This window comes from Medicago truncatula, chromosome 1 (genome assembly GCF_003473485.1).
Source record: "Medicago truncatula cultivar Jemalong A17 chromosome 1, MtrunA17r5.0-ANR, whole genome shotgun sequence".
NCBI lineage: Eukaryota > Viridiplantae > Streptophyta > Magnoliopsida > Fabales > Fabaceae > Medicago > Medicago truncatula.
The window spans coordinates 42,406,810-42,434,800 of record NC_053042.1 but is presented as its reverse complement, the minus strand read 5'-3'; the positions used below and the strand labels follow the sequence as shown (position 1 = coordinate 42,434,800).

The window sequence follows — 27,991 nt, the reverse complement described above, 5'->3', positions numbered from 1 at the left end:
TTTATTCTCTTTTAAAAAAAAAATAGTTTATAGTGTGTGTTAAAATATTTTTATTTAGACTAATCCTTTTTACTATATTATACTTAAACTAACTTTGCTATCAAAGTACCTTTTTCATGTACCTTCCCACTTAGCAAACCACCACCACCACAAGATATCCTTCTTCATCAACCTCTTTGAGATTGATTTATGTTTTCAAAGGGGAACAATACCCAATTTTTGAAGTTATGGTGTGTATTTAGAGAATCAGAGGTGATTACATACACAAAAGTAATATTGATCTATCGAGAAATATTATAAACATTATATCGAGAGGCAAATCACCCCTTTAGTTCGTTTTCTTTTTCTCTTTTTTTGAAATAAGTGATTTTCAAATAAATTCCGTTTTTTATTTTGTGATTTCTTCGTCTTCGTGCGACATTGGTTTGTTCGTCGTCTTTGTGCGACATTGTTTGTTTTTCTTGTTTCTCTCAGGTATTTGATTGGCTCAGATTGTCAGATCAGTTTCGATCCAGTGCAGATTCAATCCATGATTGTGGAGTCATCCACGTTGCAGATCCAGAGACATGGTTATTCCGGAGATTTAAAAATAGTCATATGTGTAGGCATTTGTACTTTGCCGTTTTATGCTATTAACATGGATGTTGTGAGCTTGTTCACATATTCATCCTTTTAGTTTTTAGCAAATTTGCATTATATTGATGTACTCTATCAATTTAAATGAATGAATATAATTTATTTTGTCAAAAAATACTTCATCCAACACTTATTATCTTACTATATTAGAAGAAATTCATGTGCTTCCACACTTTAGAAATTTACTATTTTCTCTACAAATACTATTTCATCCGTCTTGAAATAAATGATATTGTTGATTGTTACACATATGTCAATGCACATCTTTGATATTTAATATCTTTAATGACGTGTTAGCAAAAATTATATAAATTTGATATTTAGAAAAATTCATTTAAGACAAATTCAACATCTTATATGCTATCATTTATCTTTATATAATAATAGAAAAATATGATCAAAATATGTTAAAAGAATAATATATATATTGTCATATGTCACTTATGTTGGGACATATGAAATATCTCTTTTGTTATCTATGGATATTTATTAGCATTTTCAATCAATTTTACACTTACAATTGTCTAAGTAAGTTTGACTTAGTTGATATGAACAAGATATAATATATATAAGGATCGGAGTTCGAATTCCAAACACCATCTCATCCACTTATTCAAATTCTAACGAATGCCGCAAAACATTTTTTAAGAACATTAAATGATAAATTTTTATGAAAATGTATTTATTCAATACATCAAAAATTTAAATATTTAACTTTATTAAATAATACTTAGATTTAAAATGTTTAAAAAGTATCTCAAAAGCATTCGTTGTCAAGATCCTTATGCAAGGAAAAAAAAATTAATCTTACACTAAATTCTCACTTTTTCTTCCACGATATAAATGAAAGCTAGAAGGAATAAATTATAGCGTAGGTGAGGCTATGTCACACATCACCAGTAATGGTGGGGGATACCAAACGCATCAGCAACAAGATGATTCAGATACTCGGTCGGCGAACTCAAATCCCCATAATACCCTCATCTAACTGTACCCAACCGTAAAGTCAAACCTGCCAGCTTATACCCACAAGGACATTTCCGTCCTTTCAATCTAACAACCTTCAACACGTCAAAACTCACGCGTCAGCATGAAAATCTAATCACGTGTCGGTTAAGCGAAGCCTCAACGCGTGCAACACAAACGCTTCCCAAGAATCCTATGGTGCATAAAAGTACACGTGTCAGTCATCGAACAGATTTACCGGTAGCCGCCAGTACCTACCATAGCCACAGTTATATTGTTTTTCAACATAGCGTTGTAGAAACTATTGATCATTCATTATTTTCTATCGAAATAGAAACTGCGAGAAAATTCGCAAGAAAACTTCAACAGAAAGAAAATATCACAATAACAAAGCAAAACAAAAAATCGTTAAAATCGAATATTTTCTGATATAATTCAGCTCTGTTAAACGTTGAAATTTGAATCGATTTTCTGAAGAATTATTTGAAGAAAAAGTAGAGAAAAAAATGGTGGCTGAAGCAGAGGTTGTTGTGTGTCAACAAAGCGTGGATGTGAAGTATTTTCCGAATAAAGGAAGCAATAATCACGAGATCGGTGATGTAGATTCGAATTTTGATCGAGTTCGTGTTTCTGAATCAGTTTCTGCTGAGTTACTTACTACAAAAGAAGTTAGTTTTTTCAGATACCCTTTTGAGAATTTCTTCTGATTTTGTGTTGTTGGATGATGTAGATGCTAATTGGGTTTGATGGGTTTCGTTCTTTCTCTTCGTTTGTGATGTTTCATCATGTGATGTGAATTCTTTGACTTCTATTTTGGGATCGAGGTTCTAACATAAATAGAAAGAAAAACAAATTTGGAAACTTTTGGATCACTAATCTGTTTATAGGTTGAATTATTGAATTTGATTGATCTTAGAAGGAGATACCTGAATTTTGATAATTTAGTTAGATTTTCATTTAGCTTAAGAAATTGGACTTATATATAGTTTAGTCCAATTTATTTGTGATGATCCAATTTTTTTTTTAGAACAAGAGAATCTCTCTCTATCCGGTTGAAATTGAGTTTCTTTGTGAGGTTTGATATGTGTGTGATGGATCTTAAAGTAGTTGATACCTAGATGGATGACATATCTGCTAGCAAGTATATGTTGTTGATCAAGTCCTCCATGAAGATATTAGTAATTTAACACTTGATTTTCAAAATTGTGATTGTAATTTGATTGGTAGTTTATAACCTTCATTGTTGAGGTTATCTGCAGTCAACAAATATTTGTAGCCATTATTAGTATTAAATGATCCATGCCTAGAAAACTAACTTCTCTTCAATGTGACTGAAGAACTTAGGGATAGCCATTATTAGTATTTAATTAAGAACCGTGTGTGTTAATTGTATAAATTGCAGCATATTTTTTTTCTCATTTCTCATGTGGTAATTTGAAGCATTTTTTTCTTCTTCTGTGTATCTAGACTAGTCTAGTCTCAAGTTACACTAAATATTGCATCTAGTCTTTTGATACATTATGATTCTCATTTTCTCATTTGCGTTTAATTATTCTGGTGTAGGATGTCAGGACTACAGATAAAATCTCGGAAGCTGCTCTTGACTCTGCGGTTCTGCAATTTGTCCCCAGCATCCGTTCCGGTAGTTTTGCCGACATTGGGCCGCGTAGATACATGGAAGATGAACATATAAGGATAGATGATTTGTCATCTCATCTGGGATCACTATACAATTTTCCTAAACCAAGTGCCTTTTATGGGGTAATGAGCTTTTTCACCCAGGTTGCATGATTTTGTTTAATCTCATTGTAAATCTAATTGAGCTTTGGCAAATGTATCAGGTGTTTGATGGTCACGGAGGACCTGAAGCTGCTGCTTATATAAGAAAAAACGTTCTAAAATTCTTCTTTGAGGATGTCAATTTCCCTCAGATATCTGAAGTTGATAATGTATTTTTACAAGAGGTAGAGAATTCCCTCAGAAAGGCTTTTCTTTTGGCAGACTCAGCTTTGGCTGATGATAGCAATGTGAACACTTCATCAGGGACCACAGCTCTTACTGCTTTGATATTTGGAAGGTAGGTCCATCCATTTAGATTCTTGGTTTTTCTTTTTAGTCCACTACCTAATGTTTATTTCTTTTGTATATTTGTAATAGCTCTAATGTATGGTTACTATTAGAGGTCGAAAGCGGATAAGGATAACTATATCTCAAACAATTTAAAAACATTTGAGTTTAATGAATTTCATCTCACTGAACATGTTTCATTACATTAAACATGTTTCATTAGATATGGTTCGTGATTCGATATTATGTACGACACTGTATGATCTAGGTAGCCAATCCCTCTAGGTAGAAGAATAAAAAAAAACTCTGGTTGTTGTATTAGCTATGGAGAGGAGATGGCCTCCCTTTGTTTGTTTAACTGACTTCTAATATGCTTCTTTCAGGCTTCTAATGGTGGCAAATGCCGGTGACTGCCGAGCAGTTCTCAGTCGTAAAGGAGAGGCCATTGACATGTCTCAAGATCATAGGCCTATTTATCCATCAGAGCGGAGGCGAGTTGAAGAATTGGGTGGCTACGTAGAGGATGGTTATCTTAATGGCGTTTTATCAGTTACGAGAGCACTAGGGGACTGGGACATGAAGTTACCTAGGGGTACTCCCTCACCTTTGATTGCAGATCCTGAGTTCCGCCAAGTGGTTCTAACAGAGGATGACGAATTCCTCATCATAGGATGCGACGGCATCTGGGATGTGATGACAAGTCAGCATGCTGTTAGCCTTGTTCGTAAAGGTTTGAGGAGGCACGATGACCCAGAGAAGTGCGCCAGGGATTTAGTTATGGAGGCATTACGGCTCAACACATTTGACAATCTTACAGTGATCATCATATGCCTCTCCTCCCTTGACCATGGGGAGTCAGAGCCATCACCACCTCCCCAACGGAAATTGAGATGCTGTAGCCTCTCTGCAGAGGCTCTTTGTAGCTTGAGAAGCTTGTTGGAAGGCAATGCTAGCAACTGAATGTACATACAATTCATCTAATAAAGTGTTGTGGAGGTTACATAAGCTGTTTTTGACTGCTTCAGGTTTAGGCGTAGGAAAAAGCAGCCATCATTTTTTCACGTTGTCTGTTGATGTACATATCCCAGGGTTAGAGGATGGTGGTGTAGATATGTAATATTTTTACATTATTATTTTGTACTAGTCAATTTTTTTCCACTATGACACGACATTTATTTCACATTCTTGTGTATCAATAAAAAAAATTGTTTGGAATAATGTATTAGTTTATATCCCATTCATTATCTTACGGCCACTGCATTATATAAGGGTAAGGGTACTAATAAAAAAGGTTCTCCTCATTATTGTATAGAAATACATGTACAAATTATACAATACAGCTAGTATGGGCACATGTCTTATAGGAGCTTCTCAGTCCTGAGATGGTTTGACAAAGGTAGGATCTAAAACTAAAAATGTATGCAAGTAAATACATTACTAAGTACGTAAATACTACATAGAAATACTCCAACGTCTTGAAGGGTAGCTTATACTGATAGCTTATCTGTATTTTCAGCAGTGCCACAAGGTTGGGATTCCGGGTTTAACATATCTTCTGCTTTATGTTGATGTGTTTGCTTTGCGTCATGACCATGATTTCCATAAGAGCCGTGAGGAATTAACACTTAAAAATGGGATAACACTATCCACCTAACCAACACTGGCATTACCGTACCCAAATCTTTATGAAATTCAATCAGTGTTTGGACAAAAATAATCATGTATGTTCATTTTCAAAAATATAGTCCTAAAAATCACGACAATCATTTGTAGCTTTTTGCGAAAGTGGCAAATCTTTCCAAACCACGTTTAAGTAAACCTTCAAGAAATGGTTGCAGTGCCTGCAGATTATACCATAGAGAGGAGGAAAATACTTTGTTAAAGCTCAATCAAGAGTGACAACATACACATATAAGAGTCCATTATAACTGGTGAAAAGTGAGATTAACGAATGGATTTGACTCCTTTAAATTGAGTAGTTAGTAAAGTGAAAAAACCAAAGCTTGATATTTTAACAACTATGATTTATTATGCATGTGTATATAATTTAAACTACTCCCTCCCTCTCTAATTATTAGATCATTTACAAAAAAAGTTTTGTTCCTAAATACTCCTACAAATTTCTAGATGTATTTATCACTCTTTTTTAAAAATACCCCTTATTAATACTATCAATATAATTTTGAGATATGAAAAGTTAACATTAAATGTATCTATACACAAATGACAATTTGACAAAACATACATTTGTGACAAATTTATTACTTCAACTTTTCTTAATACTGTGATTCTTGTAAACTAATCTTTAAAAAAGGGACGAAGGGAGTATTAATTTGTTTATTAACTATTAACTATTGATATTGCTCACTTTACTCTTGATCCTAAACTGAGTTGTTCACTTTAGAAGAGCAAGAACCCAAACAAATAAACTAGGAAAGCATCTTCCACTTTTCTTACATTTTATCCGTCCCCAAATAATGAAAAATTGGGTGTTCTTTCACGGTTTTTGTCAACCTAAAGTTATAAAAAAACTTCACATTTTTATAAAGCCCAGAGTACTTACCGATGCCACTGGAGCTAAAAGTTGAGGAACCTCATATGAGACTGTCAGCTGTAATAAAGGACAAAAATGCAATAGTTACTAGTTAGTGCTTGACTAAAAGCTGAATGGGGACAGGGAAGGAGAAAATGGAGAAAACACTATCTGTTATTACTTTTAAGTTTTCCTAATTTCATGTTAGAAGTTAAAAGCGTGGGAAAAACCGTTGATGCGATTGATAGAAAGAGTTATTCCTTAGTGTGCATACATGTGGTGTGCCACCTAGTCATGCACTGGCCTGATAGGGACAGGCAATTAGATGGCCCAATAGGAACTTGCAGCTAGTTTGATAAATACTAGAATGAGAAACTTACAATTGGTATTGATTACCCAATTTTCCCCCCTAAATATGGGATCAAAGTAAGTCGACAAAGTTGTACAAGAAAGATTGAGTTGTTATCATCAATGTAAAACAAAATAGGTGAAATTTGTAAAAATTGTATAAAATGCCTTACTTCTACAAGGCATGAAGAAGGACCTTTTGGATAGAATCGCACAGCACCTCTGCCACATGAGAAATCAGACAATTAGAAGTCTTTTAATGCAAACAGGGAACATGGTGTCTACGTCAGACGCAACATTAGATTATGTTTTAAAAGTCTGAGAAATCAGACAATTATAAGCCTTTTAATGCAAACAGGGAACATGGTGTCTACGTCAGACGCAGCATTAGATTATGTTTTAATGACAAGATTAGACAAAAACTAGTGCTAAACATGCTTTAACCGAAATGTGTTTTCTAGCCACTGGATGGCTTAAACAAGATAAGCTACGAATTCTATAACCATGATTGAAGCATTGTATTTTGCAAACATTGTGTGAATCAGCTAACAGATTGCTAGTCCAAGCACAAAGAAAACACAATCATAAGTTTTACCTAATATCAAAGCAAAAACATAACATACTTCTTGACACAGCCATAATGCAACCTTGATTACTAATTAGAACATTTCACTGCTATAAGGTTAAAGACCTTCTACTCCCTTAAAACAAGAGTCTGCAGTATTTATAGCATAGAAATCTACTCATGTAATGTCAGACTCTACGAGTAGAAACCTACTAATAACATACTTCTTGACACAGCATTATGCAACCTTGATTACTAATTAGAACATTTCACTGCTATAAGGTTAAAGACCTTCTACTCCCTTAAAACAAGAGATCTACGGTATTTATAGCAGAGAAACCTACTCATATCATGTCAGACTCTACGACTAGAAAGCTCAAAATGTTTATTCCTAGGGCATAATGTTGGGGAGTCCAGGGGTCACGGGAGAAACAACAGGCCCAAATGCTCCAGGACTACAAGAGAGGGAGATGCCGCATCTCCACCCAATACCTTAAGGCATTAGGTATATAGGTCACCTCACTTATATGGCCAACATTTTATCCATTTATAGGCAATTTGGGACTTAACCACCCACACTTAAAACCCACCACATAAAAGCTGGATATTGGTATTCCTTACCAGCAAAATATTGCTATAAGAACTTGTCAAGGACTACAATGTTAAATTCCTAGCACATACATTATCAAACATATATCAGAATACCTTATTGTAAGTGACCTACAATGCTGAATTAGTAAACAAAAACTAAACATTCAGCCGTTTTTTTTACTCTGGGAACCAGTGTAAGGAAGGAAATCACCCTTCCTTCTTTTTCATTACTCATTCAAGAGAAATGGCACAAGTTCTACTTCATGAAGTAAATTCAGCTAATTAAGCATTATCAAGTGTAACCTAATGGTATGTTTGGGAAATGAAACAAAATAAAGAAGGGGACGTATGATAATAATACTATGAATGTATCACACATTCATACCGAAGTTAATATAGTTAATCAACTTAATTCCACTCTCTTCTCTTGCTAACCTCTTTTTGTTTACCAAACAAAGGTTAATGGCAAGAGATTTCGATTGTTTTAATTTAGCAGATCACTTGGTTGTTGAGCACATCATCAAGTATTTTAAGGTAATTTCTTTTAGCACAAGATAAACTACAGTAATGCTTGGGCAGGTTAATATAATACTACAATGACAATTAATGATGAAATATGTATAGGGATATTTCTTCTCAGTCTTAGTTACATGTCAAATCAAATGTTTCCTAATGTTGGACAACCGAAATTTCCACAGAAAAGGAAATCAAGCACAAGATATTAACTTATCAGAAAATGTCCTTGTCAGTTACCTGTTGGGAAGACCATCCAGAGATCGCCAATGGATTTTCTGATTTGGAGTGGGCTGCAAGAAGGCAATAAAACATGAATACAAAATACTAATTGTAAAGAGAATTTTTTAAAAGAAGCAAAAGTATCAGGTAGGCAATCTTTTCCTGCATATTACGAGCAAGCCAAGAGAACTCAATATTTTGACCAAATGCTTTATACTTCAAGGACCATTGCGACAGGTCAGGTTTGTCTGGCAATATCTGCAAAATGGATCCAACGTTTTGCATAAAATCAAAATTTATTACTGATTACATTTTATGATATTTGTACGAAGATTGCATGTTTATGATAATTTAAACAGTTGAAAGCAGCTAAAATTCAAAACATAAAGACCATAAACTTCAAACGAACAGGCTAAATATACTCCCTCCGGTCACATTTAAAAGCAAAAAACAACTTTTTAGATTGATTGAATAACTAATGTATTTGGTATTCAATGAATCTAAAAAGTTGTTTTTTGCTTATAAATGTGACAGGAGGGAGTATGATTTAGCAAAGAGAAACAAGCAGAAGCTATATTTTTTGTGATTCATCGTGTTATAAAAAATATCATGCACAATTCAATATTGTCTAATTTGAAGTGAAATATCCTCATCAACACAGTTTAATCTAGTCTGACAGGAAAAGAGTCAAGGTTGCATTTCACATGCTATGATTCCATAAGGTAAAGAGTTTCAATTCTTTCATAAAAACCAACAATAGTGATTGTGATATTAGCCTTGTAATTAATTAGGGTTAGAAGGAGAGCAAGCACACCTTAACAGTGGAAATAAAGGGCATCCATTCCGGGATGGCTTCACGATCAGAATAACAAGCATATGCTACAGAAATCGGCACATCAACCTCCATCTTAACCCTGCAGTTAGCAACATTCTCTTTTTCACTGTGGTTGGATAAGCATGACGAAACCAAACAAAAGTGCTAAAAACTGACTCATATATTGAGAAATATACAACATTAAAACCATGATATAAGTGCTTATAGCATCACATTTGGATAAACAACTTAATTAAGCGCATATAACATAAACAATTATGTATAAGCTATATCTATAACAAATGTTAAATGAATTCAATCTGTTATTCATACACCGATACTAATCAACAGGTTTTAAATTTCAATTTAGCAGTACTATAATATAACATGATTAATGATAAATATACATACATAGAAAAAAGTGATTAGTGATTAAGAAGTGAAAAGGAGTAAGTTACGTGCAATCCTGCCACTCCATGACAGGGGAAAATCGCTTGAATCGACGGAAAGTTGGGGATCGCTTAGAAAAAGAAGTGTGAGGGAGTCTGAAGAAGAAGCGATTGGAAGAGAGTGAAGTTGAGGGGAAGCTTCTAGAAGTAAAATTGGCGGCAAATGTGGTTCTAGCATTGCGATTCGAAGATGAAGTTGTTGAAAAAGGGCCTATGACGACGGTTGCGGTTGCGGTTGCAGTTGAAGACATGGTCTCAAGTTTCAGAGTTTACAGTTCTCCTATCCCTGCGGACTACTGTTGCTACTGGGTCTCTTTTCCGCGATGTCTTATGAATGAAATTTGTGAATCACAAAAATTATTTTGGAGTAAGAGTAATATTCCACGTGTGCACTTGGTGGTGGATCCGTGCCCACTCAAATTCTTTCATTTCATTTCCCTAATTTTTTTTGGTCAAACATTTCGCTAAAATTTAATAATTAATATACAAACTAGGTGGCATTTAGCATGCACAATTGATAAATTTGTGCATCATGCACAAGTTTTTTTTGGACCATTGGATTGAATGAAGAACACATTTTTATCATGGTCTGTCAACATCATATCTCCCTCCCTTTCTCTCTCAGCCTCTTCCTTTTTCTCTACTCACAGTCACAGCAACAAACTTCCCTCAATTCACGTTTCTGTCCCCACCAGGTCGTTGGGCTAATTGTGTACCACACTCTCAATTCACAATTCATGTTGTTTTAAGTTTCTTGTTACCCCCAAAAGTGTCTTGTTCCTTGATAGCTCAAATTAATAAATATCTTCATCTGGGTATCATTTGTTCAAGTTGGATATGTGCATCTCTTTCAAAAAGGATAAAAATTTGTTGTCTTTAGTTGAAAAATCATCAAGTCGTGATTGGACACATGGTGATGGTAGGTACTACAATTCAACAGCATCATAAATCACTTCACATATATTTAAAATCTAGAAATTGTAAATCCATGAACACTGCTTACTTCCATGGAAGAAAACGAAGCAAAAATTAACTGCTTCAATTTGAAATCACCCACGCCGAATATCTTTCTTGTTGAAAATAAACCACGGTACCAAGGACGAGAAGCTAAAAATAAGGAGATAAAAATTAGAAAGGGTGGAAGAGGAGATGGTAACAAATGAGGGAGGGAGGGAGCTGATGATGGGTTCGAGTTTTTGCATGGCGGTGGTGATGTGGGAGGAGGGTGAAAGACGGGGTGATTGTCGTGGAGGGGCAGATTGGGTGGTGGTAGTGGTGGAGGAAAGAGAGGAGGTAGAGAGAGTTAGTGAAATCTGATGCTGAGAGACCATGATAAAAAGGTGTTCTTCATTTAATCTAATGGTCCAAAAGAACTTATGTATGATGCACAAATTTATCAATTGTGCATGCTAAATGCCACCTACAAGGTGAACTATGCCCCCAAACCAACTTGCTAAATGAAAAATCATGTGCCATTTCGCAAAATAATTATCATCTTGAAATCATCGTTCTTCAATGTACAAATTTACGATTATCTTTTTTTTTAAAAGATGATGAGAGTTCAAACTTTGGTGATAAAAAATATTAACATAAAAACCCATATATAAGAAAAAAGAAAAAAATAATAACAAACCCATATATGAGAAGAAGAGAAATAATATAAATTAGAACCTTATTAATAGCTAATAAATCTTTTAGGTTATTTAATTTTTCTTATTGTTTTGTTAGTGATAGTTTTAGATTCTATCAAGCACCATCTCAATTAGGATGGTTCATTGTTTGGTTTAGAATAACTACTTTTACAAAATATGAAATGATTTTTTTGATTGTACAAATTACTACTTTTTTCTGAAGAATTGTACCATATTACTATTATTAACCGATAATTAGTACGGTTGAAAAAAAAATCAAAAATATAACCAAATTAAATATTATAACTATTTTAAACAACTAAAAATTGAATCGTTAAACCAAACCACATTGATAGTTCACAAATCAAACTAGTTCAATTTACAAACTATTTATTTTTCATGCAGTTTGGTTTAACCGTCCATTTCAAATTATTTTTTAAACACCCCTATTGTGTTTTGTATAACTTTCATATACGTCTACATAGGTAAAGGAAAATATTTAATGGATATTCAATATTGTTATACCCCTTTAAGAGAAAATAAATAAAGAGCTTGATGTGATAGATATGATATCCATGGAGAATTGTTGTTCCCACATATAGTTTGGCTGTGCCACACGAGTAAATTACTCAAATGCCTTTCGATAGTAAACTGCCGAAGTTTTTAGGCAACCGACGGCAGTTAACTGCCGAAATTCAATTTAATCCATCGCCACTTAAGTGCCGAGGAAATTATACCTTCATTTTCTTCGATGCTTCTTCTTCTAAAAGTGCTGCATATGTGGCAATTTGGGTACTTCTTCTCGCAAAATTCATTCTTCCTTTGCAGAGCATACACAACCACTAACAAATACTCAATTACATCATAATCCCCTGTTCTCACTCGATTCATCCTTTATGAGATGCATTTCATTTTATTTTTCTCAATATTTCTTTCTAAATTCATATCAAGAACTTCCCTCTCACACCCAATTTCTTTAATCTATGTTCATCTTCGTTTCTCTAATTAATCTTCATCCATTATTATCTCAACAATCTCACTGTTGTTTTTCTATGTAAAAAGGCACATAAGTAGAAGTAGAAAGAGAAGAATGAAGAACAACAAATGAGAGATAGAACTATAACTTCCAATAAGAAGAAAGTGAGTGAGAAACGGTACTATATAATGCAAAGAACCTTTAAACCACTGGATCTAGAAAAGCAAAATAAATAAATGATGGAACTTCAGAGAAACAAATGAATTGTACTGTACATGCACAACACTTTTAGAAGAAGAAGCATCGAAGAAAATGAATGTATAATTTCCTCGGCACTTAAGTGCCGATGGATTAAATTGGATTTCGGAAGTTAACCACCGAGGTTTTCTTCGGCAGTTAACTACCGAAGGGCATTTGAGTAATTTACTCCTGTGGCACAGCCAAACTATCTCTTAATCATGTGATATGAAGAAGAGTAATGATACATAGACACCCTTAGGTGGCAATACACCTTTTAACATCCACACAAAAATCTGACACGTAGTCACGTGGACCCCGCACAAGCACACTTTTTCTTTTCTCTCCTCTTCTCTCTTCCTAATGCATGGGGTGTACAAGGGTGTATGGGAATAAAGGGTGTCTGTATGAAGAAAGAGATATAGAGATAATGACATATCTATCATTGTTGTTGTATAAACTTTGGCTATTATCATTGAAGTAAATCTAAGTTTCCCTTATACAATTTCATCTCTTGCATTGTATCCTCGTTGATGTTGATTTTTCATCCTCTTACTAATCAGTAGTTAGTAGGTATAACTTATATTCAAAGTTGAACTAAATAATCCCAAACCTGACAGTCAAACTCAACCCAAAACTATCATTCCCCCTTAGTATACCTTCCTTCTGTATCCTCCCATACACACCAAAACAATTTCTAGAGCCAGCTTCTCCCTTTTAGCATTCTCAATCTTTAGTTTACCAATTAAAACAATATGCACCAAAAACAACAAAGCTGCCTTACCTAGCAGAAGTGAATACATCCATGGCATTGGTGGTAGAATGGTACGACTTTGTGTGTTTTGCAATTGTTGGAGTGTCCATCCTAGGTGCCTTATGGGTTCTGTGGACAAACGAAGGGTCCTCGACCTCTCAAAGCGATTCTAACATCTTTGTCGAGAGCCTTCTGGTGGCTAATTCACCTTCGTCGGACAATAGAGTGGCCATAGGTCATGTGAGCACCTCCCAGCTATGGACCAGCTGTTGGCGAGGAGTGCACCCTCTTGTGCTGTTAACTACGCGTTTGTTTTCCTTTGTCAGCTTAGCCATGCTATTATACTTGGATATTCATGAGTACGATGCAAGTATTTTTTACTACTATACAGAGTAAGTCCTCTTTACTTCCAATTGTTCCTTGGCGCTTTCATGATTCTTGTTCTTTGACCATATGAACATGTTGCCTTTATTTTTATGCAGATGGACTTTCACATTAGTAATGATATACTTTGCGGTGAGTGATCATCTCAATGCTTTCACATTAGTTGTATTCATAGTAACATAATTCCCTACAACACTCAGGAACCAAAATGAATTACGATTTACTAACCATGTGACTGGTTGTATTACCATGTACGCGCTTGTATTGTTTTTGGAATGCAGTTGGGGACAACGGTATCTGCATACGGATGTTGGAAGGTTTTGAACAAACCTCCTCCGCTTCAAAATGGGGAAATGACAGAGTTTCTGAGAAGGGATTTGGAAACTAAAGGTTCCATCTTCACGTTTCAAAGCCGCTATGCTGAAGAGGAGTTTGAACAAACAGCAGGATTCTGGGGTTACCTCATGCAAATTACATTTCAGGTTAAGTTTCTTCAAGAACATTAATTATGATGAATATTTGTTTTCTAATTTGTCACCAATATTCTAATCCAGTTGAAACTGATATTCTGCATTTGGCAGACCAGTGCAGGGTCTATCATATTAACAGATATTGTCTTTTGGTGCGTTATTGTCCCATTTTTATCCATTTCTCGTTTTAAGCTAAACATGGTATGTGCACTTCTTCTATATATATCACATATTCTTAGTAATTTACATAATAATATGAATGAAATTCAACAAATATTTGTATGATAGATTGATAATTGATCTTTGGAACTTGGAAGTATCATTGATTGTTGTTGGTATGTACTTGATTACAGTTGATGGGTTGCATGCATACCTTGAACGCCATTTTCCTTCTTTTGGATACTATGCTGAACAATCTTGTAAGTAACACACTCACTAGAGAAGTAGAGCATAAAACTAAGCACCAATTTTATAGAACACTGAGGCACATGTAATTAATGGTTTCAATTTGTTGTATGTATATGTGTTCTTTTTTCAGCCTTTTCCGTGGTTTAGAATAGCATATTTTGTGCTCTGGAGCTGCTCCTACGTTATTTTCCAATGGGTTATCCACGCATGTGGTTCCACATGGTAAGATGTAAATTTAAATGTAACTGTATTTTTACCTTCTTTGTATCATCAGCAGCAGCTAAAGCTTTCTTCCTCTAACAGGTGGCCATACCCATTTCTTGAGCTTAATATTCCATGGGCTCCCTTATGGTAAGATATACTATTAACATACAAATGCCATGTCTTCTCCATTTTTCTTTCTATACCAAATACTTGTTATTCTCACTAATGTATCTTGTCTATAGGTATATCTGCATGGCGCTAGTTCACATACCTTGCTACGGCATCTATTCATTGATAGTGAAAACCAAAATCAATATTCTTCACAGATTCTTCCCTCGTGCATTTGTGAGGTCATACTAATTCGGTTATCGCTATAATATTAAACTGTAATTGAGGTTAAGCTGTGAACTTCTATATTGCAGTTACATGTGGTTGCAATTGCGGTTGTGATGTCTTTTGATAGACATGAAAAACTGTTATAATGAGGTTGCTGCCAGCAATTTAAAACCATTGTCAGCATCTGAAATAGTAAAAAACTATAAATGGCTTGTTCTCATAATGTTCGGGTTCATAGTTCATACAAGTATTTCCTGTAAAAATGTTCTTGCAATCAGACTAGTTCTACTGCATACAATTTGAAGAGGTCTGCCGAATAATTAGTCACCAAATAAGAACCAAATCTATAGGCAGTAAATATTGAAATGATCCAATCCAACATATATAATTCGAAGAGTAATTCACTATTTCATGTTCTATTACACTGGATTGCACATATACCCTTGAATTGATGAAGAGTATAAGCGGTAACACACAAATAAAGAATGATTCTAAACAAAACAATAAAAGTATCAAAGAATTGATGAAAAAAGAAAGAAAGCTACCTTTGAATCTATGAACAAATTATCTGAAGATCAAGAAGGTGCTGCAGTTAATTATAATTAATTAACAACGCTACAACGCTCCCTAATCTCACCTTCAGAACCTGTCAGCACATCTAAGGAACCCATATGCACCATGGCTTTGGCAAACTTCACATTCCAGATTGCAGCATGTCTAGCATTTTTTAACACCATTCTCCTAGTTAAGCCACTATTAAGCAATGTTTGATCCGAAGTTAATAAACCACGATTATTCTTCAACCTCTTATAGTACATGTTGTCCAAATCATTAGGCGTGCTACCATCAAGCACCACAGTTGGGTTTATGCTCTGTGACTGTGGTGGTGGACACTTAGATTTTAACAACCTAGCAAAGTTAGGGTCCATAGAAGGATCTTGAGGAAAAGTTAAATTGAAAGAGTATAATCGTTTTGAGAATGAAGAACAATGTGAGACACCAATAGAATGAGCACCAGAAAGTGTAACCATTTCATCTACTGACAAACCTTTTCTATCAAAATTATCGATAAGTTGCTCCGCACTGAAAGTTGGTGGTGGTAAATTTTGTGTGACTTCGTCGAAGATAGACACTCGACCATCTCTGCGTCCTGATGGTACTGAGTAGTCTATTCTGCCGCCACTAACTTTGCGAGCACTGTCTCGAGCTGCAAAAGCAAGAATGTCTGCACAGGACACCGTTTTAGGACATGCAGCCTCTATTTGTGCCTTAGCTTCGTTGATTACTTCAAAGCCACGTAAACTTGGATTGTTTGCAGGATGGTCTCTCTCAGATTGAATACCTGGTATGGAATCTAATAAAACAGAACCATCACATCCTCTGACAAAGCAATCATGAAAATGCATTCTAATCAAACCAGCAGCGATGCCGGGGTTGAGTGAAACAGCTTTGTTTACAGCTCTTCTAACAATTGCCTCTACGGATGAACATGTTGTCTTGTAGAAACCATACTTCAAAGATGTCGATGATGCCAATGTTGTTGAAACTGAGAGAATAACTATAACCAAGGTAGCTATAGAGAGTATTGAATGCATTCTAACCATTTTTAATTTGTAGGATATGCTCTATTTTTCAGTATTAGTCTGTTTAGTAGTGTGAACAGAAAAGGAAGCGAATGGTATGCAAGTATGTATATATGCTGTTGGATACTAATTAAGGTTGAGGTGAAGAATATATGCCTCATGAGTATATATATAGGTTGGAAAATATATGAAGGGGAGGAGGTGAGAGTAGGTCTTACTTTGGAAACAAAAACGTGTTTGGCTGTAGCCTTCAATGTTAAACAAAACTTGAAGTAATCTACTTTTGAACAATTCTTCTTGCTCAGTCTGGATGCTATGCCTATGCTTATAATTAGATGGACATAGAATATTTGCTGCTAAACACCTACTTCGTCACACAAAAATTCTTACAAGAAACATAGTGGCTTATGATTACCAGGTCGTTCTGCTTTTATATTTAACAAATATGCCGACTTTTGTGTGTTAAAGCACATAGTTGTCATCATACCGTGTGCAGGTCCGTATCATGTAGGGCCACATCAATGGAGAATGCAATTTAGTGTGTGTTTGGTTCTGAGGTGTGTAGAATTGATTCTGACAGAATTGATTCTGAAAGAATTGATTTTGACAGAATTGATTCTGACAGAATTGATTTATGTTTGGATGCAATAATGCAGAATTGATTAAACAGAATGATTGTTGTTTGGATAGTTTTGATCAAAATTACTTTTGAATGTATAATTACCAAAATAGACATAGTTAAATACAAATAAATAGAAATTACTAAATTAATGAGGGCAGGGATGAAATTAATAGAATTGAGGGTGTAGAATTGATTCTAGGAAAGTAAGAAGCTAGGAATTGTAGCTTCAACTAGAATTGCTTTTGGAGGATAAAAGCTATTTTGAAAAGCCAAACCAAACATGTTAAATATTGCAGAATTGCTTTTGAAATGCTCCAGAATTGATTCTGGCTTTGCAAAAGCCAAACCAAACAGAGGCTTAAACTAGATACTTGTTCATTAGCATTGATAATTGACAACTATTTTGGAACAATTCTTGGACAACTCCCTCGCTCATATACTCTTATTGTGTTTACTCTCTATCTTTTTCTTTTTTTTTTCTATATTGTTTTTGACCAATAAGAAGAGGGAAAAATAATATTGTCTTAAAAGTTATCACAAAATAGATGTACAAATATCATTACTCAATTAAGAGATGCTATAAACACTCTCTTTCTAACACTCTCTCATGTCGGGTGAAATCCATGTGAATCTGACCACTTTATGCGAGACCAATTTCCAAAGTATAGTACTCACATGAATTTCAAGATAGTGTGGGTTAGAAAGAGTGTTCATATCACTCATCTTGAAAATTTGGTTTTCTCAGTGTTAGAATTTGGTCTAGATAACAAAATAAACATAATTAGCGTGGAATAGTGTTATATTCTTTGTATTATCAATTTAGCGTAGGAAAAAACTAATTCGTATGCTCAGCAAAATTAGATAAAAATAAAGTAATGTTTTTTATTTAAGGTAATACTGTGTCTAATTCTCTTGAGGTAAAATAAGATAATTTCATTTCATCAAGGAGGAGGTGTTGAATACAAGGGAGGAGGAGAATGATAAAACTTGAGACTAGACTCTACACTCTCTAATATGAAAGTTCTAGCTAAACTTTGGGCAGCCATATTTGTTTCCCTCTTAACAAAAAAACCAAGCTAATAAAAAACAAAAACCAGGTAATAAAAAACATTGGTGGCTGTAATGTGTTTCATAAGCTCGTATAGTAATGATGACCGATTTAACAGCTTGCACAACCATGTCGCGATGAGATTAAAAAATGACATGATTCATCCTAATGAGAATACAAGGTACAAGCTAGTTTTGCCATGAAATAAAGAGGGAATGGAGGATTGTGTTGAAGGTGAGTAAGTATTCTCAAATTTAATGAAATTCGACATGTGCGAAAAACATATGTGTGAGATTGCTCAAAACACAGAAATACCATTTGAATGAAAGATGAGGCATTCAAACCACTTCACTTCTATCATATAAATTATATGGTTGATGTATTTGGTGACTATAGCTTGAGTGAATTAGACGAATCCGACATATGGTATCCAGTTGTGAGTATAAATAAGAGACGACAGACATTTGTTTGGAGTTTTCCCAGTTGAACAAGTGAAAAGAGACTAAGAATACATGACAGAATGATAATCAATAAACAAATGCAGTAAAGGAAATGAAAACTACTCAGTCTCAGATCCTGTTATATTAATCAATAACGATATAGCAATTATATCTTGCACACTATAAGTAAGAGCAGTTTCCTATACATCATGCATTCTCAAATCCATAATAGCCCAAATGGTTCAATGTTATACATAGCATTTGAAAGATAAATAAGAATGCAATAATTGGTGAAACCATACAACAATACAACAAATATTTACAAGGTTTCTGATATAAGAAGGTAGTAGTAGTAGTAGTACTTCACAAGTGTAGAGAGTTTATTGAATAGTTTGACATTATGTACAGTATCCGAATGTTTTCTCAGTGCTATAATACAGGTAAAGAAATCCATCCTCATCCTTGAATGATCTATAAACAGAGTCCATCATACTAGCTGCAAAAACAAAAACAAAAAGAAACACAAAAACATGAAAAAACAATAAAGATTAAAAAAAAAAAAAAAAAAATAGATAGATAGATTTAAGATTAGGATAATGCAAGTTTATTACCAGTTTGAGGTAAAGTATTCTTGACAAATACAAAGAGAGCTTTTCCAGCTGGTAAATTAAGTCTAGAACTCAAAATATGAATGAAATGTCCAACTGACAAGTCTCTTGGAACAAGATATCTATCACAAAAATATAACAAATATAAAATTACTAAGTTACTATAATTACAACTTATGCATTTATTTATCTAACTCAAATTTGATTTATAGTCTTACTTTTTCTTCTCCAAATGAGGCAGATCGCATTTGGTATACTTTTCTACAATCACCTGAAGAAGAAGAAAAATTATTCAAAATTGAAAGCTAAAACTAAATAAAATTGGGTAAATACGAAAATCAATGATTGATGGGACTTACGGGGATTCGATCGGGGTATTTGGCAATAATATCACGCGATTCTTCAAGCCTTTGTTCTGCACACGCCAAAAAAAAAAAAAAAAAAACTTAAAATTAATGATTGAATTAGATAAATTATTAAAAAGGAATGAAGACTTGAACGTACCAAAGGTAAACTCGTTCTGGAAATAAGAACCTCCTCCCATTGTTGTGTTAAAGATCTGGCAAGAGAAGAGTTGCTCTGGTTGTGAATTTACTTCTTCTAAGTTTCGTACAATTTTACTACAACATTGGTCAAGACAAAATATATTTTAGGTGATGAGGATTCATGTGGATAAGGACAACAAGGATATTATGTTTTGTTATATTGTTGTTTGTGAAGGAATTATCAACAAGCGGGGATAGCTCAGTTGGGAGAGCGTCAGACTGAAGATCTGAAGGTCGCGTGTTCGATCCACGCTCACCGCATAATTATTTTTTTTGAAAATTATTTTAACCTTTTTGGACGGGATTTTTGAGTCTTGTTTGTTTTTTTTCTTTTCAAACTTGCAATTAACCACTGTATTCTCCATTTCAATTTAATTATCATTTAAGGCTATAAGCTAGCAGCTTATAGTTGAAAAGTTTGCTTATTAAAAATAATGTGTTTGATAAAATTAGTTGTTGAAGTGGCTGATAAGTATAAAATTACATAAAAGGACATGTTTTTTTTTATATACATAGACACACACAATTTTTTGTAATGTATTTATTTTTTAATATTTTTAATTATAGTTAAATATGTTTTTGGTCCCTATAAATATTCAAACTTTTGGTCCTAGTCTCCATAAAAAAAATTTGACCTTTAATCCTAAAAAAAAATTCACTGATTTTTTTTATCTCTGCTTTATGAATCTCAAAAATAAGAGAAAGGTGGAAACAAAATGTGAGCTAAAAAATATAAAATTTTACAACGTACAATAGACTAGTTAAAAATAGGCTAGTTATTTTTTGTGTGGTGCACTGCAGGTTAGTTATAGCAAAATATAAAGCATTTTCTTAAAAATACACACACACACACACACACACACACACAGATATATATATATATATATATAGTGCTCATTAAAAAAAAACGTGGCATTTTTTTTAAGGGAAAAAATGGGGCGGTTATAAAGATGAACATGGGTAGTTGTTTAATTAAAAAATAATTAATTTAAATTAATAGGGTTAAAGTTAGAAGAAAATATAAAAAGCTACCAGCTATAAGTTAAAAAGCTACTTGAAATAGCTTTTCAAAAAAAGCTATAAGCTCATGAAAAAAGCTTGTTACCAAACACGCCACGTTTTCATCTAACGAGCTTATAAGCTAATCCAACAAACTATAAGTTAGCTTTTTTGTGCTACCAAACAAAGCCTAAGTGACATAATCATCATTGAAATACAAGTATGCCAGTGAAGATTCGTATTATACTTAAATTACCAAGGATCCTATAACAAATTGAATTTTAACAAAAGAGATCATCACATCTATTTTACAAAGAGTAATTAGTCAATTTCCCCCCTGAAATTGTAGGTTTCGTCAATTACCCTCCTGAAATTAACAAAACTTCAATTACCCCCCTGAAATTGCATAACGTTAATCAATTTACCCCCTCCGTCAAATTTTTCTGTTAACTGTTTACGGTTATGATCAAATACCCCCCTGAAATTTTGCACTTATGTGCAAAATGCCCCTTAAACTTGAAAATTTATATTTTTTTATCCTTGACTCAAGATATTAAAAGCAAACAAATTAACAATTATTGATCATATAAATATGTATGGAATGTATGTTTATGCAGTTATTGGTCATATAAATCTTTATGGAAGGTATGTTACTCTCATGTGTTTTAAATATATACATATATAGAAGATTTTTTTTTACACAAGTTGATAATTATATTAAAGTATGCAGTCATAAAGTACACAAATCTTTGATAATTGTGTGTCCATATGTTAATATCTGCAGAAGGAAGATGAAACAAGATTTGTTGATAAATATGAAATATGAATGAAAAAACTTCACATGACAAAACCATGATTTCTTTGGCATATATTCATTCATTTTCTTGTGAATAGAATTTGTATGACAATAAGTACAATATACTACTGGAAAAACTAAATGTATGATTTTTGGTAAGAAAAAAAAATCTAAATTTTTAAGTTTATGGGGCATTTTACATATAAGTGCAAAATTTCAGGAGGGTATTTGATCATAACCGTAAACAGTTAACTGACGGAGGAGTAAATTGATTAACATTATGCAATTTTAGAAAGGTAATTAAAGTTTTGTTAATTTCAAGGTATTAACGAAACTTACAATTTTAAGAATAACCCGTCCTAAATCTTGGTCATTCAGTTTATGAACGCATCCATACATGACCTATCAAGTTTTATTAGTTCAAAGTCAATGAACCTTAGCTTGTTCCGAAATCCAATGATTCGCATCTGGACGGTCGGAACATGTATATAACTTCAGGTTAGATCCTCTTCAAAAAACTTCAGGTTAGCTCTTCTACTGTTTGAAACGCTTGCGGTGGCGCTGGCAGAGAGTGGCATATGGTGGTTATGGTTTGGTTGGCCTGGCCTCGAAGACCAAGTAACGTCGGTATTGCTAATTAAGGCAAAGTTTCCTTCCTTGGCCAAATTTGAGAAACGTGATCCTTCCTCATATAAATCATTGATTATATTCATGATTTTGTTGATTTCTTTGCTTAATAAGTTGGCTTAATTGCACTTTTGGACCCCTATCTTTTCAAAAGTTGCGGTTATGGACCCCTAACTAATTTAAATACAAAACAGCCCCCTATGTTTTGATTCTTTGGCAGTTTTGGACTCCCAAGGCAAAAAAAATAAAAAAAATTGACATGTGGCACCTCACTTAGGGTGCCACGTCAGCGTTGACCGAGTCAACAATGGACTGGAGGTCCAAAACTGCCAAAGAATCAAAACATAGGGGGCTGTTTTGTATTTAAATTAGTTAGGAGTCCATAACTGCAACTTCTGAAAAGATAGGGGTCCAAAAGTGCAATTAAGCCTAATAAATTTTTGTTTTTGTGGGCAAGATTTGAAGCTTCATGAGGGAATTCCAATCCTCCATATTAACTCTTGGAACATTAATGTGATGTTGAGTAATAAATATAAATTGGAAGATTAAAAATCAAGTAATTATACTTTGATCTAATGTTGTGTGAATTGAAAAAATAGAGTGTGGGAGTCCCACATAAAATAGAACTCACATATTAGTAGTGTTTAAAATGCAGTATTTGATTTTGAATACTTGATAATGATAAAAATAATAGTAATCTTTCTGGACCGGACAAAAGGACTTTTGACCTATTTACTTAGGCCCAATACAATCCAAAGCTCAAACATCACGTTTAGCGACATTACTTGCGACATACCCCTTCCCCGCGAGGGGGGTCCACGGAGCGAGCGAGATCGGTTAAAACGAACCACAACGTCTCTCTGCACGTTCCCGCAATAAATTGTTTGGCAGTTACACTTTCCACGATTTCGTAACCACCAGAGCCAAATGTGCCATTACAACGGCTCTGCAGCCCTCCACCTCTATATATAAGGGACTCACTGCAGTCCCCAAGGTAGAATCTCACTCTTCCTCTAAACCCACATTCCATGATCTCTACTTACTTGAATGTCGGGGTGTCTGCAGATACACACCTCTCATCCGCTCCAAGAAGCATTCTGACGCATTCTACCACCACTCAAACCACCGCATTCAAAGCACCAGCAGTCACCTTCTGATCAGGTACAATCATTAATTATTATTTTTATTTGAGAATATCACTTCCCATAAATTTAGCTTATGGTGGTTGTGATAAGAATAAGAATTTGATTGAAGTTTTTATATTTCCTTCGTTCAAATCCAATAGTTTGTTTCCTCCACTTCTGTGGATTTGTTTCTTTTGATCATATCTACAAGTGTTGTTGAACTGATTAATGGATAAACTCCATTTTAATCTTATCCATTAGAGTAACTGTTGTCGCAATTTTTGCTAAAACAGTTACAAAATCTCTATATAAATAGAGGACTCCACTCAGTTCAAAAAACACACCAAAGAGTTTCATTGAGTTGTCGGGAACTCTTTCTCTCTTCTCCCTTTCTTGACTTGTGTTGACGAGTTTTTCTTCTCTTCATCTCCTTTTTTTTGTTCCTTAAGAATTAAGAGTGTTCTTAAGATCATAGTCCCTTTTCGTTTTAATGTCCCTTCAGAATTAATAATGCTCTTAAAAACATAGTCCCTTTGATAATATAAGTCCCTTCGGAATAAAGATTACTATTAAGATCATAGTCCCTTTTGAAATAATAATGTCCCGTCGGAATTAAGAATGATCTTAACGGTATATAAATTTCTTTCAATATTTTTTCTATTTGAGGATAAATTAAAAAGTCGAAATGTTGTTATTACCATATTTGAGTGATCGTAGTGCCATATTGATATTTTGGAGAAATTAAAGTTAGAATGGTGAAAACACCATATTTGAGTGGTCTTAACATCATAACAGAGTGGTGACGATACCATATTAAAGTGATTTCAGTATTAAAGAGTGGTCTTAATACCATATTTTAGGGTGTAAATCTCAAACAGTTTTCTACAATGCAGTAGTTAACCGCACAGTTGTAGTTGGACTTGTTTTATCTTGGAGGCGGCGTAGTTGATAGTCTGCCTTGCACAATTTTGGACAATGCACGAAACGTCTTAAAGAGAGTGATCTGGTCGCGACTCAACCTAATAATAACTTCGGTAGATAATAAAATTTGGAAATCCAAATACAACAGTTTGAAAATTCAAAAAACAAAATTAACATAATGATTTTGCGATTCTTAGTCCATTCATGCTGAAGATAAATAAATCTCCAACATCTTGAATTTTGCTTTCTTATGAAATAAAGTCACAACTAGCGTTTCATTCGATGATTGAGAAAATTGGTCCCATTATATGGTAATGGAGTCCCACATCGGAAGCTTTTAAACAATAAAAAGGAGGTGGCATTTAGGGTGGATGAGTGAAAGAGTTTCCCTCCATGGGAAAGGCACCTTTTTAAGGACAGGTGACGGTTTTCAGCCTGCAACCGGTTGCCAGGAAAAAGACAGCATCCTTATTTTAATATATCTGCTTTTCTTCAATCTCACCCCTACTTTCATTTCATTAAAACATACACCCCCGTTAAATTGACAGCTATGCAACTGATTAATGAAAACAAAAAAATTCATTTGTCTAGATTAGATTTTTACACGAAGAACTGGATCTGATTTTGTCCTTCACTTAGCATCTCATCTCACCATGTGTAAACCTCACTTCTTCACTGAGCTTCAATCTCAACTTCTTCACTAAGTATGAATCTGAACCTCCTCACCATTCTTGAAGTTGAATCTCTTCATCCCTAGTGTGTATAATATATATTTGATTGGTTAATTTAAATTATTAAATATTAATTTATACACATTTTATTATGAATTAAGAATGTCCTTTTATGTTATTTTATATTTATCAGCTAATTTAATCGCTGATTTTACCAAACACTTTAATTAGCTTATCAGTCATAAGGCAAAAGCTATCCACTATAAGTTATAAGCTATAAGCTAGCTTACCAAACACTTATATATATATATATATATATATATATATATATGTCTATTTTTTTTCTTTATCATTTAAAAAGTGTAACAAACTAGATGAGTATATTTATACTTACTTTTTCATGATCCCAATTATACTCTTAAATAGTTTTTCTATAACAAAGATCGTTGTTAGTGTCATTAAAAAAAAAAAGTTTAGATTATATATTTTTTATATTGTTGATGTTAGTGAAATAAATAATCATGATTAGTTTGGTTTGTTAAAACTTGAAAGCAACAAACATTTATATTTTTAGTTTTAATCCATATCAAAATTTCAAAAAAAAATCACCATTAATAATTTTCAAACCTTAACGCAATAAAAAGAGCGGAAAGACGGACACGTGAATGCCCATCTTTTCGCTAGTATATATTATTTTTTTAGTTTCATGGTCACAAAATCTATTTCACATGGAAAAAATCTGCACTAACCCGTGGTTAATTCAATGCAAGCCCAACACTCACCCATTACAGCAACACCAGGCCCAATTTTTATTAAATAAAATATTAATATATTATATTATAAATAAGTACAATGTGGGGCATCTTTCTTTTTTTGTCAAATTCTCACCAACAAGTTACTTGCAAGTATCAAAAAGTGCATCTCAACCATTCAAATTAAATATTAATATATCAATGGCTAAAAAGTAAACTTTCCCATCAAGGGAAACTCTTTCACTCACCCACCCTAAATGCTTAGGAAGGTTGGTATATAAAATGCAGCGTGTATCTGTCAAATTGGGTGGCATTTAGAATGGGAAGGGGAAAGAGTTTTCCACCATGGGACAATGTATTTAAAACCCTTTGATCAAATGAAGAGCACATTTTTATTATAGACACTCGGTATCAGATCCAACCACTCATCTTCTCATCTCCCTCTTTCACCCATTTTCACTAAACTGCTAAACAACCCAAAAATAAAATTGACATTATCATTAATATCTCCAAATATTACCCAAAAACAAGTAAATAACTCATACTAATATTAAAACTATAGATTAGAATTACAAAACAAAAACTGAAAGTGAAGATTAAAGTGGGTCAGAAAATGGTGAATTCCAAATGTGTCGCCGGCGAGATTCCGGGGAGAATTTTTCCGACAATCACAGCCAACGAAGGCTCCTGTGGTCACCTCCGCGGTTAGTTCTACAAGAAAATCGAATGGATCTAAGTTGCAAGGGACTGAACAAAGCCACCAGAAAAAGGTCGCCGGAAATGGAGGTACCGGCCATGGATGGTAAACATTCTTGTGCTAATTAGTCATTGGAAAATCCACTCTTAGTTAAAATGTTTCATTTGGATTCTATAATTCATTGTTGTTGATTTATTGTCGAACGGTTCATGCTAAAATTATGTTAGCTTGAGTTTGATTAGTGAAGATTTTGAAGTTTGTTGGTGGTGGTAGAGAAGGAGAGAGAAAGACCAATGAGCTGGTGGAAGCAAGCAAGAAGATGGTTAGATATAGTGTTGAGAGTCTATGATAAGAATGTGTTCACTACTTAATCTAATGGTCAAACTTAACTTTCCCATGGTGGGAAAGAATTCCTCCTACCCACCCTAAATGCCACCCTCAAATTGTTATATCTTGGAACACGAATTGGTTACAGATCAGTTTTTATACTTTGTTGTTTCCATGCTCAGTTAAAATTTGAAGTGAGCAGTTCACGAATAGGTTTGTGGTTAAAGGTCTACATTGGTTAATATGATTATGGGTGGATATTGATAGTTATATCAATTGATTAGTGAGTAAATAGTCAATTTTCCCCCTGAAATTGTAAGTTTCATCAATTACCCTCTTGAAATTAACAAAACTTCAATTACCCCCCTGAAATTTCACAACATTAGTCAATTTACGCCCTCCGTCAAATTTTTCTGTTAGTGAACATGATGTTTTGCAAATACACCCCAGAAGTTTTGCACTTATGTGCAAAATTCCCCTCAAACTTAAAAATTTATATTATTTTTTCTTAAAAACAAACAATTAATAGTTAAATATTAAAGCTAACTATTAATTTTGGAGTTTGGAAAAACTACATACATATATACATCAAAATAGGGAAAAATGTGTATTTTTAAAGTGACAATAATGGTTATTTCTAATAGACAAATTATTATTTTTAGAGGTTTATAAACAAATTAATAATCAGATTTAAATTTATATTTTCTCCTTCACCATCTTAGTCTTTTAACTCCTCCAACTCCTTCAACAATTTGCTCAAACCATTTAAACTACACAACCCCCAATATTAATCCATAAATCATCCCATTATTGTCACTTTAAATGTATATATGCATGTAGTTTTCCCAAATTCCAAAATTAATAGTTAGTTTTAATATTTAACTATTAATTGTTTGTTTTTAAGAAAAAAAATAATATAAATTTTTAAGTTTGGGGGAAAACCGGAAATGACTTATATTACAGAGGGCTAAAAGACTATTAACCCAATAAACATTCACCGGTAACTTCATGAGTTCAGATCCTCTCCATTTGGAGAGTAAATGGCCATCTCCCTTTACTTTCATATCCAACTGACATGTGGTTTAAATGAAAATCAATGGCTCAAATTTAATAATCAACTTAAATCA

General features: G+C 33.7%; 5 protein-coding genes and 1 non-coding gene across 6 annotated transcripts; 3 read left to right on the top strand and 3 right to left on the bottom strand.

Moving 5' to 3' along the window:
* Positions 1-1,900: 1,900 nt before the first annotated feature.
* Positions 1,901-4,849, top strand: LOC11417065 (probable protein phosphatase 2C 49). Its single transcript, XM_003591287.4, has 4 exons — positions 1,901-2,270; positions 3,166-3,363; positions 3,444-3,679; positions 4,053-4,849. The coding sequence occupies exons 1-4, from the start codon at positions 2,109-2,111 to the stop codon at positions 4,627-4,629; spliced, it is 1,173 nt and encodes a 390-aa protein (XP_003591335.1). The 5' UTR covers positions 1,901-2,108; the 3' UTR covers positions 4,630-4,849.
* Positions 4,850-4,949: 100 nt separating this feature from the next.
* LOC11426607 (uncharacterized) lies at positions 4,950-10,103 on the bottom strand. Its single transcript, XM_024783332.2, has 7 exons — positions 9,714-10,103; positions 9,256-9,355; positions 8,604-8,699; positions 8,460-8,512; positions 6,724-6,772; positions 6,233-6,280; positions 4,950-5,510 (listed from the first exon to the last, which is right to left on the bottom strand). The coding sequence occupies exons 1-7, from the start codon at positions 9,953-9,955 to the stop codon at positions 5,433-5,435; spliced, it is 666 nt and encodes a 221-aa protein (XP_024639100.1). The 5' UTR covers positions 9,956-10,103; the 3' UTR covers positions 4,950-5,432.
* Positions 10,104-13,146: 3,043 nt separating this feature from the next.
* On the top strand, positions 13,147-15,327 carry LOC11415935 (uncharacterized). The gene is made up of 8 exons (XM_003591285.4): positions 13,147-13,694; positions 13,785-13,818; positions 13,968-14,168; positions 14,268-14,357; positions 14,510-14,575; positions 14,695-14,786; positions 14,868-14,915; positions 15,011-15,327. The coding sequence occupies exons 1-8, from the start codon at positions 13,354-13,356 to the stop codon at positions 15,126-15,128; spliced, it is 990 nt and encodes a 329-aa protein (XP_003591333.2). The 5' UTR covers positions 13,147-13,353; the 3' UTR covers positions 15,129-15,327.
* A 97-nt stretch (positions 15,328-15,424) lies between these two features.
* LOC11413840 (peroxidase 5) lies at positions 15,425-17,226 on the bottom strand. The gene has a single exon (XM_024783317.2). It carries the CDS (start codon positions 16,706-16,708, stop codon positions 15,707-15,709), a length of 1,002 nt encoding a protein of 333 aa, XP_024639085.1. The 5' UTR covers positions 16,709-17,226; the 3' UTR covers positions 15,425-15,706.
* Positions 17,227-18,941: 1,715 nt separating this feature from the next.
* On the bottom strand, positions 18,942-20,071 carry LOC11443804 (autophagy-related protein 8i). Its single transcript, XM_003591283.4, has 5 exons — positions 19,910-20,071; positions 19,765-19,820; positions 19,624-19,676; positions 19,409-19,527; positions 18,942-19,293 (listed from the first exon to the last, which is right to left on the bottom strand). Exons 1-5 carry the CDS (start codon positions 19,947-19,949, stop codon positions 19,196-19,198), a joined length of 366 nt encoding a protein of 121 aa, XP_003591331.1. The 5' UTR covers positions 19,950-20,071; the 3' UTR covers positions 18,942-19,195.
* A 67-nt stretch (positions 20,072-20,138) lies between these two features.
* On the top strand, positions 20,139-20,211 carry TRNAF-GAA (transfer RNA phenylalanine (anticodon GAA)). Its single transcript has one exon. It is a non-coding gene; the product is annotated as a tRNA-Phe (tRNA).
* The last annotated feature ends 7,780 nt before the right edge of the window (positions 20,212-27,991 follow it).